Source organism: Electrona antarctica, assembly GCF_951216825.1.
Source record: "Electrona antarctica genome assembly, chromosome: 3".
Classification (NCBI taxonomy): Eukaryota; Metazoa; Chordata; class Actinopteri; order Myctophiformes; family Myctophidae; genus Electrona; species Electrona antarctica.
The window spans coordinates 9,276,505-9,292,569 of NC_136808.1; the positions used below are offsets into that span (position 1 = coordinate 9,276,505).

General features: G+C 43.1%; 1 protein-coding gene across 1 annotated transcript in view; it reads left to right on the forward strand.

The window, feature by feature from the left end:
• The window catches only part of sh3gl3a (SH3-domain GRB2-like 3a), a 49,863-nt gene that overhangs the window by 18,573 nt on the left and 15,225 nt on the right, over window positions 1-16,065 (forward strand). Inside the window, exons 2-3 of the mRNA XM_079496510.1 lie at window positions 12,854-12,922; window positions 14,019-14,091. Of these exons, the coding sequence (XP_079352636.1) occupies window positions 12,854-12,922; window positions 14,019-14,091 (142 nt within the window). The remainder of the gene's footprint in view (window positions 1-12,853; window positions 12,923-14,018; window positions 14,092-16,065) is intronic.

Below are 16,065 nucleotides of genomic sequence, written 5' to 3' on the forward strand. Positions count from 1 at the left end.
TTTGATTGAATATTTGACTAACAGTTTGCAAGCAACAAGTAGGCCACGGTCAAGGTCAGAGATGCAATAATGCTAAAAGGAGGATAACACGAACATCCCAGGGGCTTGTTTTCAATTAATCAAGACATGCTATATACTATACAAGAAATCATCATTACCAGGTGCAGTGAAGGTACATTTTCAGAAAAGCAGTGAGGGAGGTGTCCTTTATTTTTGGCAAGCTATTATAGGTCCAGTTGCAGATTGCACACAGGTGCTCTTTTATGGCGGTTTTGAAGTGGTGTGGCTGTGGGGAGATACACTTTTTGACGGCTGTTGGATGAATCCTACTATACATTCTCCATCCATCCATCCATCCATCCATCCATCCATCCATCCATCCATCCATCCATCCATCTTCAAATGCCAGAGTGTTCCAGACGTCCTTCTCCAGAGCAACATTAGTGACTTCCTCCTGGGGGATCCCAATTCTAGCGAGCTAAAATGAGGCCATCCTTGCTCTAGAAAATTGCCAATGTTCCAATCGGGATCACCGGATAATCAGCAAAGACCTCCGAACATCGGTGTTTTGTCAAAACCATGGAGAGCTCCGTAGATTTAGAGTTATTCAGCTTTTTAGTCCGGCTGTATACAAGAAGTGAACGGCACTGCGCACGCGTGAAACTGGTCTAGGATTGATGAAGAAGGAAAGAAGAAATCAGCGATCTGGTTTGATATCAATAATATTATTAAAGCTTATATATGACGTAACGTTCCGCCAGAAGCGGTTGCCGGTTGGATTCTATATGGCGGAACGTTTTGTCACGAGCAGTTTTTGTGTTAACTCATCAATACCAGGTTCAGTGAAGGTATATTTTCAGAAAAGCAGTGAGGGAGGTGTAATTTATTTTTGGCAAGCTACTATACTGTAGGTCCAGTTGCAAATTGCACACAGGTGCTCTTTCATGGCGGTGTTGAAGGAGTGTGGCCGTGGGGAGATACACACCTTTTGACAGCTGTTGGATGAATTCTACTATCACACATTCTCTGTCCTTGAAATTCTGTTACATAAGTGAAGGCACCTTTGAATTGAAAGCTTTGTTATTGAGTTCGTTTCGACAAATCAACCGAGGCGTGGCTACGGCATGTGGACATTGTGTGTTTTGAAGGTGTGTGTCGTCGTCGTGGCCTGTGATGATTACAGTACGTGCGTATAAATGTTTGTCTGTGCGCTGCAGAGAGGAAGGAACCCGTGCGGTGTGTGCTGCCTCCCCTCTGCTCCCCAGCTGTGCGTGTTCTCTAAAAGCATTGTGTGTTCAGGCTTACAGGAAGAGCCGTCATCACGGCAACATACACCACCTACTGTATAGCTGACAGACACTCTCACACAATTATTATAATAGGACGACACACAATGGCGATATTTCTGCACCGACAGACGGCGACTTTGACACCTTCAAAGAAACACAACAAAGCAACTATAGGCCTGCAGTCCTGAAAGTGTTCTCATCTCATCAACCTCCGATCACCAGAGAGTCAGTCGCAGCTGTGTGATCAGTGTTTCACTTTCATAGCGATAGTCCTGGCTGCTCCCGCTCAGTTCACGTTCACGGTTTCATAGTGATAGTGACGGTTTCAGAGTGATTCCCTCTCAGTTCATTGCTTTGGGTAATTGCATCTCTATAAAGTGTTAGATTAGATGGCCTCAGTCTGGATTAACCCATTTTAGGCGGGAACACCCCTTTTGGTGTTTTAAACATTATGTTATAATTTAGCTATTGAAAAATAGCAGATCTACAAGCTCATAGCGCGCCACCGAGTGGCGCGCTACGAGCTTGTAGGTCTGCTATTTTTGAAAAATCGTTAAAATGTGGCGCAAATCATTGAATATATATTTCAGAGCGAACATTTTCAACTAAAATATTTGCTTCTGGGGGGGTCCCTGGAACAACATGTTTTGAGATGGGGGTCCGTGGCCCAATAGAGATAATTCTGGGGGTCCTTGACATGAAAAAGGTTGCGCACAACTGACATAGAAACATGGGTTTTTCAGAAAACTATTAGGATTTAGAAGCCTTTTTTTTATCGCCATCAGTCCAAAATGGGTTAAGAGCAGGGTACCAGCAGCAGCCTTGTTCATCTGCACCAGTGCTAACGGCGGTCATTATGCTGCTTCTTTCCAGCTGTCTGTCACCTGCTGCTGCTACTGATGTCCTCCGCAGGGGTGGGAAAAGTACTCGCATTGTTAAACAAGTATATCAATACTGCAATATTGAAATGCTCTGTTACAAGTACAAGTTCCAGAATTCTAAATGTACTTCAGTAAAAAGTACAAATGTATTGGAATCTAAATGTACCAAAGGTAAAAGTACTCATTATGCAGAATGTTAGATTTTAAGTTTTCAACTATATACAAGTATTTTTGAAAAAAAAAAAAAAAAAAAAAAAATAGTTTTTCCTAGCTGTCCTCGTTTCCATGTCTCGATCATACGGTATGCTCCCTCCTCCTTTCACTCTCTCTCCGTCTCCTCCAGGCAAGTCAAACATTATCTAGTACATGTTAATTTGTGAACAACGTGACACCATGATGTCATCTGGGAAAGTATCTCTCTCTCTCTCTCTCATTAGCGTAAATCATTAATGCAGGAAGGAAGTGACTTGCGGTCTAACACTAATGTGTTTCACCCGCTGACAGAAGACTCTCCACTCTGCTGTTCCTGGACGACACTAGTGGCAGACCGGGTGCATACGTTGGCAGGGCCGGATTAACACCTCTGAGGGCCCCTGGGCACTGAAGCTCGAAGGGCCCCCCCTTCACATGCGCGCGTAAATCTTCACAAATTTGTTTTGGGTCGGTTTTATTCCATTATATTGGCCTATTCCCGGTCGCCTACCCCGCCCCCCAGAGTGACAGCCAGGCAGTAACAAACACATTATTTTTATTTGACCCACATAGTAAGCAAATGGGTACGAGAATCAATTCACCAGTGTATTTCAGTGTTTTTACCTTTTTTTTTTGTCGAGCCACCTGACACGCTATGCATGCAGAATGAAAACAAAGCAATGCTGGATGGTGGACGTACGTCTTTTATTCCACCAGAAATCACCTCTCCACAAAATTGTTTTGGGGCGGTTTTATGGTATTGGCCTATTCCCTGTCGCCTACAGAATCACCTCTCCACCTGACCTCACACAGCCCAGTGGGCCCACCCACCTTGAACAACAGCCAATCACCTGACCTCACATGGCCCAATGGGCTACTGCATGTTTTTTGTGAGGGTACCTACCCTAGGGGACACGGGGAGAACATGCAAACTCCACACAGAAGGGCCCTTTCGCCAACCCCGCCTCGGGTATGGGCACTGATGACGCGGAGGAGGAAACACGCCGCCCGCACCCACAGCGCCCCGAGTGGGAATTGAACCCTGGACCTTCTAGCTGTGAGGCGACAGCACTACCAACTGTGCCACCGTGCCCCCATTAGAAAGGGCCTTTCTGTGTGGAGTTTGCATGTTCTCTCCATGTCCCCTAGGGAAGGTACCCTCACAAAAAAAACATGCAGTAATCCTGGTCTCTAAACTACCTCCCTTCTGGCCAACCGGGGTGCCTGATGGAGGGGAAAGGAACTGGTTGGAATAACGTGTTCCTTCCACATGTTACATCCGGCCGGAGAAACTCCCCACTGTCAGGTGAAAAGAAGCAGCTTGGACTCCTCATGCATAGAAGGAAGCATGGTTGGCAGAGGAAGTGTAGCGCCCAGGATTACATAATAATGTAATTGACACTGGGTGAAAAAATGGGTTGAATGGCACAGACTCTGAGTGGCATAACACTCGTAGCAGAGAGCTGAGAGGTGAGAACAAAGGCTGGGTTCTGTTCCCAGGATTGGGGCAAAACACACACACACACACACACACACACACACACACACACACTGACACACACACACACACACACACACACACACACACACACACACACACACACACACACACACACACACACACACACACACACACACACACTGATCTGTAGGACGCCCTGCCACTCTGATTTGGGGCTGGCAGAGAATGGCATTTGCAGGGAAAGTTTGCACACAACTGTTGACGGTGACAGAGGGCCAACAATCTAATCTTTGAAATAGTGCTCCTAATTTTTTTCGAGGTACAGGGTTTTCAAACTAACCCAACACACGAAGGAAGACGTTTTATGACGGCACAGGTAGACCTTTATTGATCCCTGTGTGGAGATTCAGGTGTCATAGCAGTAACATAACTATGTAGCAACATAAAATATGTTGTCAATTAAAAATGTCAAAATAGAAGGCGTGTCTTCCCTAATAAACGGCGGCACACTGGCTCTGTGGCCCTCTAAGCAGGGCTGTCACCAATAAATATATTACACTTATTTAACAAATGAACTGCTTCTGACGGAGTATTCCGTCATATAAAATCCAACTATCAGCTGCTTCTGACGGAATGCTCCGTCATATAAGCTTTTTTGTAATCGCAAAATATTTAGCATCTAAAATGGGACGCCAAAACGGACGGGTGTCACACTAAAAAACATGCAGATCCGGGTGGGCAGTGAGGCGCCATCACTTTCGTCCACCAGGAGGAAGTCAATGTGTTAAGTTGACGTCGCTCAAATAATTGTGATTTACGATTGAATTGTGTTTTTTGCCATTGAACATTGGAACATATGAATACAATTTGTATTTCCGTTTTTTTATTAAACTTGTAGAGCTGCTATTTCTAATATTTGAAAATGTATGACACTTTTTCAACATGGAAACAATCATGGTGATTATGCGAAAAAGTACTTGAGATTATCTCAAAAACTTTAATACTATAATGTATTAATTGTGACAGGCCTCCCTTTAAGCCAGTGTGTGCACACTTTGTTTTGTAATTGAGTTGTGTTTTGGTTGGTTCCTGAACTAACCTACTGTACCCTCCAGTCTGGCAGTGGATTGTGCCAGTTCTCTGTATCCGCAAGCACGCGTGCGGATACAGAGAGAGTCACTGCTGCTTCCTGACCACCCCATCATCCTTTGTCTGTGCCAGATTGTGTTGTCCATCCAGTCTCAGTGCTTACATAAGGCCAGGCTGGTGGGCTGCTGGTCCTATTGAGTTCTATTGAGTCAGTGACTCCAGTAATAAGGCTGCTGGTCCTATTGAGTCCTATTGAGTCAGTGACTGCAGTAATAAGGCTGCTGGTCCTATTGAGTCCTATTGAGTCAGTGACTCCAGTAATAAGGCTGCTGGTCCTATTGGGTCAGTGACTCCAGTAATAAGGCTGCTGGTCCTATTGAGTCCTATTGAGTCAGTGACTCCAGTAATAAGGCTGCTGGTCCTATTGGGTCAGTGACTCCAGTAATAAGGCTGCTGGTCCTATTGAGTCCTATTGAGTGAGTGACTCCAGTAATAAGGCTGCTGGTCCTATTGGGTCAGTGACTCCAGTAATAAGGCTGCTGGTCCTATTGAGTCAGTGACTCCAGTAATAAGGCTGCTGGTCCTATTGAGTCAGTGACTCCAGTAATAAGGCTGCTGGTCCTATTGAGTCCTATTGAGTCAGTGACTCCAGTAATAAGGCTGCTGGTCCTATTGGGTCAGTGACTCCAGTAATAAGGCTGCTGGTCCTATTGAGTCAGTGACTCCAGTAATAAGGCTGCTGGTCCTATTGAGTCCTATTGAGTCAGTGACTCCAGTAATAAGGCTGCTGGTCCTATTGAGTCAGTGACTCCAGTAATAAGGCTGCTGGTCCTATTGAGTCAGTGACTCCAGTAATAAGGCTGCTGGTCCTATTGGGTCAGTGACTCCAGTAATAAGGCTGCTGGTCCTATTGAGTCAGTGACTCCAGTAATAAGGCTGCTGGTCCTATTGAGTCAGTGACTGCAGTAATAAGGCTGCTGGTCCTATTGAGTCAGTGACTCCAGTAATAAGGCTGCTGGTCCTATTGAGTCCTATTGAGTCAGTGACTCCAGTAATAAGGCTGCTGGTCCTATTGAGTCAGTGACTGCAGTAATAAGGCTGCTGGTCCTATTGAGTCAGTGACTCCAGTAATAAGGCTGCTGGTCCTATTGAGTCAGTGACTGCAGTAATAAGGATGCTGGTCCTATTGAGTCAGTGACTCCAGTAATAAGGCTGCTGGTCCTATTGAGTCCTATTGAGTCAGTGACTCCAGTAATAAGGCTGCTGGTCCTATTGAGTCAGTGACTCCAGTAATAAGGCTGCTGGTCCTATTGAGTCCTATATTGAGTCAGTGACTCCAGTAATAAGGCTGCTGGTCCTATTGAGTCAGTGACTCCAGTAATAAGGCTGCTGGTCCTATTGAGTCAGTGACTCCAGTAATAAGGCTGCTGGTCCTATTGAGTCCTATTGAGTCAGTGACTCCAGTAATAAGGCTGCTGGTCCTATTGAGTCCTATATTGAGTCAGTGACTCCAGTAATAAGGCTGCTGGTCCTATTGAGTCAGTGACTCCAGTAATAAGGCTGCTGGTCCTATTGAGTCAGTGACTCCAGTAATAAGGCTGCTGGTCCTATTGAGTCAGTGACTCCAGTAATAAGGCTGCTGGTCCTATTGAGTCAGTGACTCCAGTAATAAGGCTGCTGGTCCTATTGAGTCAGTGACTCCAGTAATAAGGCTGCTGGTCCTATTGAGTCAGTGACTCCAGTAATAAGGCTGCTGGTCCTATTGAGTCAGCAGTTGCTGAGTGTCATGTCATTGCCGTGACGATTTGCTGTGTTGGAGGTGATGATGCAGCCCCCAGACAACACGCTTCAGCTTCTCACCAATGCAGACACACATTGTCTTAAATGTCCACTACAATTAAATCGGTGCACAATTGGATGATTCAAGTTCCAACGTAGCTATAATATGGGTTATTGGGTTTTACCTTTTACAGTAACATATATGCAGTTACATGCTTTTGGCCCATTGAGAGAATCTTGTGAACACAAGAATGTATTGTGTGGCTAAATACAGAGTTTCAGCTGAAACGGCTGAACCTGAGCTCTCCCGTGCTGATGAGAAGGGTCACTTTGTTTTGTTCCAGCGATGTGGTCGACATATTGTTGTGAAGCAGAGAAGCTGTGGAATCACTAGACAATAGATATAGTCTGGCATTTTGGTTATTGATATTTCGTAGCTTAATAGCCTTTCCAAAAAAGAAAATGTAATAAGTATAATTATGTTTTAATCGATTTTTATCTTTAAAAAAAACGGTTATTCTAACAATCCATTATTCAGACCCGTCCCTAGTTGCCCCGTTGTCTCGTTTAAAATCTTAACCCATTCAGGGCGGGAACCCCTTTTGGTGTTTTAATCTTTAGCTAGGCTAAATTATGTTATACTTTAACGAGCTTGTAGATCTGCTATTTTTGAAAAGTCTTGAAAATGTGGCACAAATCTTTGAATATAATATTCTTTCAGAGTGAACATTTTTACGTCAAATCTTTGCTTCTGGGGGGGTCCCTGGAACTACATATTTTCAGATGGGGGTCGGCGGCCAATTTCCTAATTTCTGGGGTCCTTGACATGAAATGAACCACTGACATAGAAACATAGGTTTTTAGAAGACATTTTGAGGAATCGGCCTCAGGTATAAATGGGTTAATTGGAACTCTTCTCCACTAGTCCCTCCCTTTTAGTCTAGTTTGTATTTGTTGGTGAAATTGTCAATATGTTTAGTCTTAGTTTTACTCATTATAACTTTATTTTCAGTGTTGTTTTTGTTTTTTTTCATCTGTGAAAAAATAAATCAACAAGTACACCTATAACCGAGGACTCTGTATTAGAGAGCCTGGGAGTCTGGCACCATGGGGGTAGAACTAGTCTACCTGTGTAGATGGATTATCTACTGGAGGCCGAGGTCTGAGACCGTGAGCCCTGGAGTTGAGAACGTCTTCGCTTGGTGCTACAAGCTGTCGATGCTACGTGTCTAGCTGGTCTGTACTGCTACTCTCTCATTCTCAACTTCCTAGGGTAGACCTTACACTCGGTGTGACATCACTGCTGTGGCGTCACACTGATATCTCATATCCTTCGTCAGTGGCGTGCACAGACATTTAGAGGGGCAGGTGCTCAAGTTAAAAAAGGGCACCTTGTGCAGCGCGTGGAACCGGCCGGTTGCCTTAATCCATTTTGGGCGGGAAACCCCTTTTGGTGTTAGCATTATGTTATGCTTTAGCTATTGAAAAATAGCAGATCTACAAGCTCATAGCGCGCCACTGAGTGGCGCGCTACGAGCTTGTAGGTCTGCTATTTTTTTAAAAGAAAAAGAAAAGAAAAAGTTTTTTATTTTATTTTTTCAAAAGGGCACATTGCCAAAAGGGCAGGGGGTGCTCTAGCACCCCCTAGTGTCTATCTGTGCACGCCACTGTCCTTCGTAATCCTTCGTGGTTTTCGACCTTTTTCCACCACCGGTGGAAAACCACTGATCTACACAGCATAATAATGACAGATTACTGGAACAGTAAAGAGACATACATTTGCATTTCCTCCACACTAACCCTGTTATCTCCATGACAAACGGACCCCAACATGTAAACACCTGATTATTACTGTTATATAACGATGAATGATTGACACCACTCCGCCGAGACACTCCGCTAGATAGCGGAACACAACCCCAGTTATCTTCAGTGGTGGAAAAAAGTACTCAGATGTTGTACTTAAGTAAAAGTATCAATATGTAGATGACGTACTCCGTCCCGTATTCAAAATGTTCTCAAGTAAATGTACTTAGAGTACTAAAAATAAACGTATACACAATGCGACGCATTGTGAGCTTTATAGATCTGGTACTTTCAAATGGCCGAAATGTATAATGGCTGAAGTGGTTAATGTATGTTTTCTAATTATATTAAAATATCCGAAGTAACTATAGTAACTAATGTTTTCAAATTATTGTAGTGGAGTAAAAGTTAAAAAAAGTGTTGGCTCTGAGATGTAGTGGAGTAGAAGTAACAGTGTTGGAAATTGGAAATACTCAAGTAAAGTACCAATACCTCAATATTATAGTTACAATTTGGGCGGGAACCCCTTTTGGTGTTTTAAACATTGTTATAATTTAGCTATTCAAAAATAGCAGATCTACAAGCTCGTAGCGCGCCACCGAGTGGCGCGCTACGAGCTTGTAGGTCTGCTATTTTTGAAAAATCGTGAAAATATTTATTTCAGAAAACTGGAGGATTTGGAAGATCTTTTTTTAAATTTCGAGGTCAGGCCTAAATGATCGGTTAAGTACAGTACTTGAGTACATTTACTTTACACCAGTGGTTATTTTCAGCATCTCAGTAGACCTCGCTTGTATGCATGTATGCATGCATTGTTTTATGTTCACGTTATCTTGGGAACTGTGAATTGAAAATCACGCTATAGTTCACTTCTGACCTTCTTCTGAGTGAATTATACTGTAACTGATAGGAGCGTCTGAAATGAATGGACGACAGGCTACAGCTGATGACTCAGAGGTCTATTTCAGGGAAGGGACCAGTCCACTAATCCACTGTTCATGACGCAAGCTACTGTAGTATAGTGACACATTAATTTAAACATTATCTATTATCTTCAGATGCCGACGTCATAGTCCAGTGGAATTCACATCCAGACTCCTGTTTTAAATCAGTGGTTCCCCAAAGTGGGGTCCGGGGACCCCCAGGGGTCCTTGAGGGAGTTCCAGGGGGTCCCCAGCTAAATGATAGTTAGTAGCCAAATGGACCCTTATGGGTCTGTAACTCTGAGAGTGTACAAATGGAACCAAATGGACCCGTTAGGGTCCATTAACATTGATTTTACAATATGAATTGGGGGTCCCGGAGATAGAAATGCATATCAAACTGGGGGTCCTTGAAATTAATATGGTTGAGAATCTCAGCTAGAGCCGTAAAAATCTTCTCTTATGGGCATCCCTGGCATTCTTTTTTCCCTTAAAAAAAAAAAAAAAAGTCTCAATGAACCATTGAATGGAACTAATTGAATCAATTGGGTCGACTTGCGTCTACATGCGTCTGCATGGGTCTACTCGCAACAGGACATATCACACCACTGGGATGAATGCTACAAATGTTTTGTTGGGTCTCGAACAATAAGTGTGGTTTGGGCTTAAAGGAGAAGAAGTCCTTAGGGCTTTGGACCAGAGCTATGTTGATTGTAAATGACACAAAGACAATTAGTGTTGGATTTGCTAAAGCTACAATACAGGACTATTACTTTCTTGTGCAATTATCTGCCAATAATATTGGGAGCCCGATACTATCGGACATCTAGATACAAAAGGAAATTATAGCTTTAACTTGCCTCTATTAGTTAATGTATTCCGAGCCAGCGACTTGCGCTAGCATGGCTAATGAAATATCCTTTGTGGATAACATACACAATGCTGATAACACCAGACATTGATGGTGTAAAAATCATGCTTCTATTCTGGTGTGATTGCCGACTGCTGTCACCTCCCAGCTCCCAACACTGTATGTACTCTATATTTAATCTTGTGTCACTGCCAAGATTATCATAGTTTTGTTGTATTTATGGATTCAAGTTTTCACTCGCCACGGCCCACGACTGATTTCAGTCTTTGCGATTCCATAGAAGCCAGCATCACGTGTCCTTTGGAGGCACGTTGCACAGCGGAAAAACCAAGCTCTCAATGCGTCGCGCATTGAGAGCTTGTAGATCGTCTATTTCCGGTCATTAGTTTTAGAGCATTTGACGTGGTCAAACTGGCACTATGTTCCGAAGTATCTTCCATAAAATCTGTAATAGTCTCGGACCGGTCGCATATCTCATATGAAAGCAGAGGTTAAAGCATCAATCTGTGATTTTCTTTCACCTGGTTGACAGGACAGCAGGTCATGCAAAATAATTCAGTCATGAGATATTATTTTACTTAGTTTTTCCTCAGTTTTATCTATCAATTATGTTTAGTTTTTTTTCATTAATTTATAATTGGTTTCTCTTGACTTTTTATATCATGGAGTTACTTTGTCAGGTGCAAGACTTAACACGTTCATAAGGTATTGTGTAATACAAACACTATTTTGTGAAGACCGTTGACTCACAGTCATTATTATGTAGACATGCCAATCTCATGTAGCCTCATGTAGCCTCATGTAGTCTCATGTAGCCTCATGTAGTCTCATGTAGCCTCATTCACCCTTTGCTCCAGTCCTCATTCTCAGTTCTGTTGACAAATGTGACCAGTCTAAATTATACCAAAGTGGTTGTCTATTATATTTCTGTTATTTTATTTAGTTTAGTTATTTAGCACATTTAGACCTGAGGCCAATTCTAAAAACGTCTTCTAATTCCTGACACGTGCGTGCGTGTGTGCGCGTGTGCGTGCACACCGCCAGAACTGCCAAAAATTAACTTTGGTATTAAAGGGAATGTGTTTGTTTGTTTATTCTCAGCAAAGAATTTCCCTAAAAGCTGTTAGAAAATTGTAGCCTGATTTGTTATCTCCTGGTGGATTGAGCATAATAAGTCATCAGTTGCCAAATTAATACTGATCTGTACAGTGTTACAGGATGAGTTGGTAAGAGTTTGTAGATATGTATATCCTTGCCTAGACTCCCATACTACATGTTTTACAGATATATTATATCTAGAGGGGAAGGGGTGGCAAGGCCACGTTGCTTCCTTGACATTTCCTTGTCATTGTGTTGAGGAAAGGTATTTCCTCCGTCCCGCGGTCTTTTATAGTTCCTCAGCTTTTGCATGACTTTTGCCACTGTAATCGTATTAGGATTGCATGGTTCAATGTGTTTCCTGTTAGACTGTATTACTACTGTACTGTACACACAAGCCAGTGTTGATTACATAATCATACCACAATACTTGCCGATTGGCCACTTCTTATTTTCTAATGCAGGGGTTTTCAGCCAGTGGTCCGCGGACCACCAGTGGTCCTTGAGGGGGTTCCAGGTGGTCCCCATGCTAAATGATGGAGAGTTGGTAACCAAATGGACCCTTATAGATCTCAAGAGTTACATTATTGTTAAACACCTGCATCAGTTCATTTACAAGAAGTGTAGTCTACAGAATGTAGAAGAATTGTTATTTTTGATTTGTCTGTTGTCTCTCCTATCGTACCGACATCAACACAGCATGGAATTGTGGGCAAACTCTTATTCAACGGCAACAACATATTTCTACGTTTTGGGACTGAGAGGCTGAATCTCATCTAATGGTGGTTCCGTGGCTCAGATGTTGAATAAATAATGGGCCTTGATAATTGAAAAGGGTTGAAAAACCACTGTTCTAATGAAATCTGTTAGATGAAGCATGCAGACCGGTATGAGTTTAATGAGATATCATTTCTATATGTAAGCTATAGCCCCGTCCGTCCGTCCGTCCGTCCGTCCGTCCGTCCAATGAGGCTAGTGGTCTAGTCCAGGGGTTCTCAACCCGTGGGTCGCAACCCATTGGGGGGTCGCCAAATTATTTTGGGGGGTCCCCAAATTATTTTCCAAAAAAAAAAGTTTAATTATTTTTTTTGCAACTGAATGGCTGGGAAATGGATATGAAGAGTTTACATAGTATGTGGTGCATGCATAAACTTTCCTTAATGATTACATCTGGTTTCAGTATTTTGCCTTTTGGACTATTAAACGGTTGTTTTGCAGACTGCCTTTAAGGGTTCCATGAACACGTGTCTTGGGCGATGAGATTTTTATGGGGAGCGTTTTTTTACTCATTGCTGGCTGTCTGAATACCATTACAAATGTGACATATGATTGCTTATAGCTACTTTAAGTGGGCCACGAACGATTTGAAGATTTTCAAGTGGGCCCTAAATAACGGAAATGTTGTGAAGCGGTGCTCTAAGACCCCCTCTCCCCCACCCCCTCCCCCTCCCTCTGATGTCCAGATGTTCAGTGAGAAGATCAGTGGGACTGAAGGGACCAAACAGGATGAAGACTTCTTGGAGATGGAGAGGGTGAGATGTCTTTGAATGGCTGTGTGTGTCCCTGTGTCTGTCTGTCTGTCTGTCTGTCTGTCTGTCCGTTTAGAACTAGGACCTATTGACCACTTACGACCTATTGACCCCTGCAGATGCTGGGCCATTCACACTGCAGTGTGCGCGCACACACACACACACACACACACACACACACACACACACACACACACACACACACACACACACACACTGACACCTCTCAGTTCGCACAGGCGTGTTCGTTTTAGATATGTGGCAAAGCTCTTGCACATTTAGTTCCAACCAGGGACAAACATAAGGTCTTATATATTTAGTTCCAGCCAGAGACAAACACATTCCCAAGAGAGTCTGGATGTTCATATTCCTTGTTCAGCGTGAAGAATGATGAGAGTGTGAAAACATCATGTGGTATTTAAACACTGACAATGGCAGGGCCACAGCCCACAGTGTGAAGTTTGTCGTTGAATGTATGACAAAACAATGTCTGTCGACTAGCTTTTTTTCCACTGACAAAAACGAAATAAAAACTGAATAAAAACTAACTTCATGATGACTAAATATACTGACAATTTCGTCGACAAATAAAAACTAGACTAAAATGTGCAGGGAGGGGAGGGACTAGTGCAGAAGAGAACTAAAACTAAAGGACAAGTCATCTTATGTTTGGTTGTGTGCAGGTGTCTCTCTCTCAAAATGTCCCATCTACAATCAACGTGTCACAAGCTTGTAGATATGCTGTTTTCGGCACACAGCCGAGTATATAAATCAGACATTTTAACCCATTTTGACCTGAGATCAGATTCTAAAAATGTCTTCTACATCCTGACAGTTTTCTGAAAAAGCTATGTTTCTATGTCAGTCGTTCTTCGATTTTTCAAAAATAGCAGACCTACGAGCTCGAGCTTGTAGATCTGCTATTTTTCAATAGCTAACACCAAAAGGGGTTCCCGCCCAGAATGTGTTAAAATATGACTAAAACTAAATGGTGTTTTATTCAATAGACTATGACCGAAACTAAATCAAAATGTCCTGTCAAAATCAACACGGCAGTGCCACTGTGTTTCCTGACTTGTCTTGCGCTGTTTTCTGCCAGAAAATTGAGGTGACCAACAAGTCGGTGTTTGAACTCCTGTCCAAAACAACAGAATACCTCCAGCCTAACCCAGGTAAGGCACTCCTGCACATCATCATAGATCCTGTGAGATTTTTCTTTTTGAGGGGCGCCAGCCCCTCCTATATACAGCTTTACTGGTTGTGTTATATGAACAAACATTAAAAATGCCATTGACAATTAAGGGAGAATTTACGTCATATGTGTCTGAGCAAATCGGCATATGTATGCTGGTGGGAACCCTTGGCCAATAAGGGTCCACCATTATTGATGATGATGTACAATGATTAGAGCGCCCCTCACTTCACACAGGTGTGATTTTTTTCCTTCCTATTTCACAACCTTGCAAAATAAATTAACATACTGTCAAATTGACTGTTTCTAGTGCTAGTATTCTCTTCTACGATTGTGCAATACAGTTTGGCATGTTTGTCAACAAGCTATTCTTCAAGTTTTCTTGTTGAAATTGGCAGCTTTTTCTGTGTGTGTGTGTGTGTGTGTGTGTGTGTGTGTGTGTGTGTGTGTGTGTGTGTGTGTGTGTGTGTGTGTGTGTGTGTGTGTGTGTGTGTGTGTGTGTGTGTGTGTGTGTGTGTGTGTGTGTCTCCCCCATATCTTGCGTATGGCTCCCCCATATCTTGCAAGCATGATTGAACCCTACAAACCCTCCCGAGCACTCAGATCAGCCAACGCAGGGAAGCTGGAAGTACCCTCACTAAAAACGCCGGGACAACGCTCCACACGTCCCAAACTCTTCTCCCTTCTGGCCCCAAAACTGTGGAACGCACTTCCCGTTGCAATCAGAACTGCAGCATCACTCCTGATCTTCCGCCGTAGTTTGAAAACCCACCTTTTCAGACTCCACCATGGCCCATAGCACTTACCCTACCCCCTTAGACAGCACTTTTTTAGACTTAGATAGCATTTGAAATAGACTTATAGCATGTCATGTAGACAGCACAATAACAGTACAGCATAGTATAATATATATGTTTAGCTTATATGTATAGTGTCATTATATATAGATATGTTCTAGTTACGTTCTTAGCTTACGCATGTTTCTTGATAAATGCTGTTTATATATGTGATGTATTCCCATGCTTTTTGTTCTTGCTTAATGTAAATCGCTCTGGATTAAGAGCGTCTGCTAAATGCCTAAATTGTAAATTGTAAATTGTGTGTGTGTGTGTGTGTGTGTGTGTGTGTGTGTGTGTGTGTGTGTGTGTGTGTGTGTGTGTGTGTGTGTGTGTGTGTGTGTGTGTGTGTGTGTGTGTGTGTGTGTGTGTGTGTGTGTGTGTGTGTGTGTGTGTGTGTGTGTGTGTGTGTGCAATATCTACGTATACAGGTAAATACTGTAGTGTAAGCCATTGTTTCAAAGGTTTCTGTTTTAGAGGTCACAAGTAAATTCTTTTTTTGTTTCCTACATTTAGTTTTTAATTATTATTTCAAAAGATTTACAAATGCATCTGGGCATACTAAACACGGTGTCTAAGATGTTACCCTATTATTATGAAATCGTGCATTTCCCGTCACCGTCAGTTGGTCACATTTCCCCTCAGCTGGTCACATTTCCCGTCAGTTGGTCACATTTCCCGTCAAGTTGGTCACGCCCCATATATGGTCATGCCTCGTGACATCACGTGATGTCATCAATATTAAGCCCACATATGGAGACCCCTGACGTCATCAATATTGGCCAGCAACTCTACATCTCACCTCAAACCCTTAGATCTCCATATATGGAGCTGACCTGTTCCTACATTCCATTATGTTGGCCCTAACTGGGCCCTCATCAAACCCTGTACACTCAAGACACTGCCCCCGCTGCCACCCTTAGATCTCCATATATGGAGCTGACCTGTTCTGACTCTCCATATATGGAGCTGACCTGTTCTGACATTCCATATGTTGATATGACCTCATCAAACCCTGTACACTCAAGACACGTTCGATATATGGCCGGTAGAGCATTCATTCCATATGTTGATCTGACCCCCCCCCCCCCCCATGCCAAAATGCCAGCGCTCGCCCA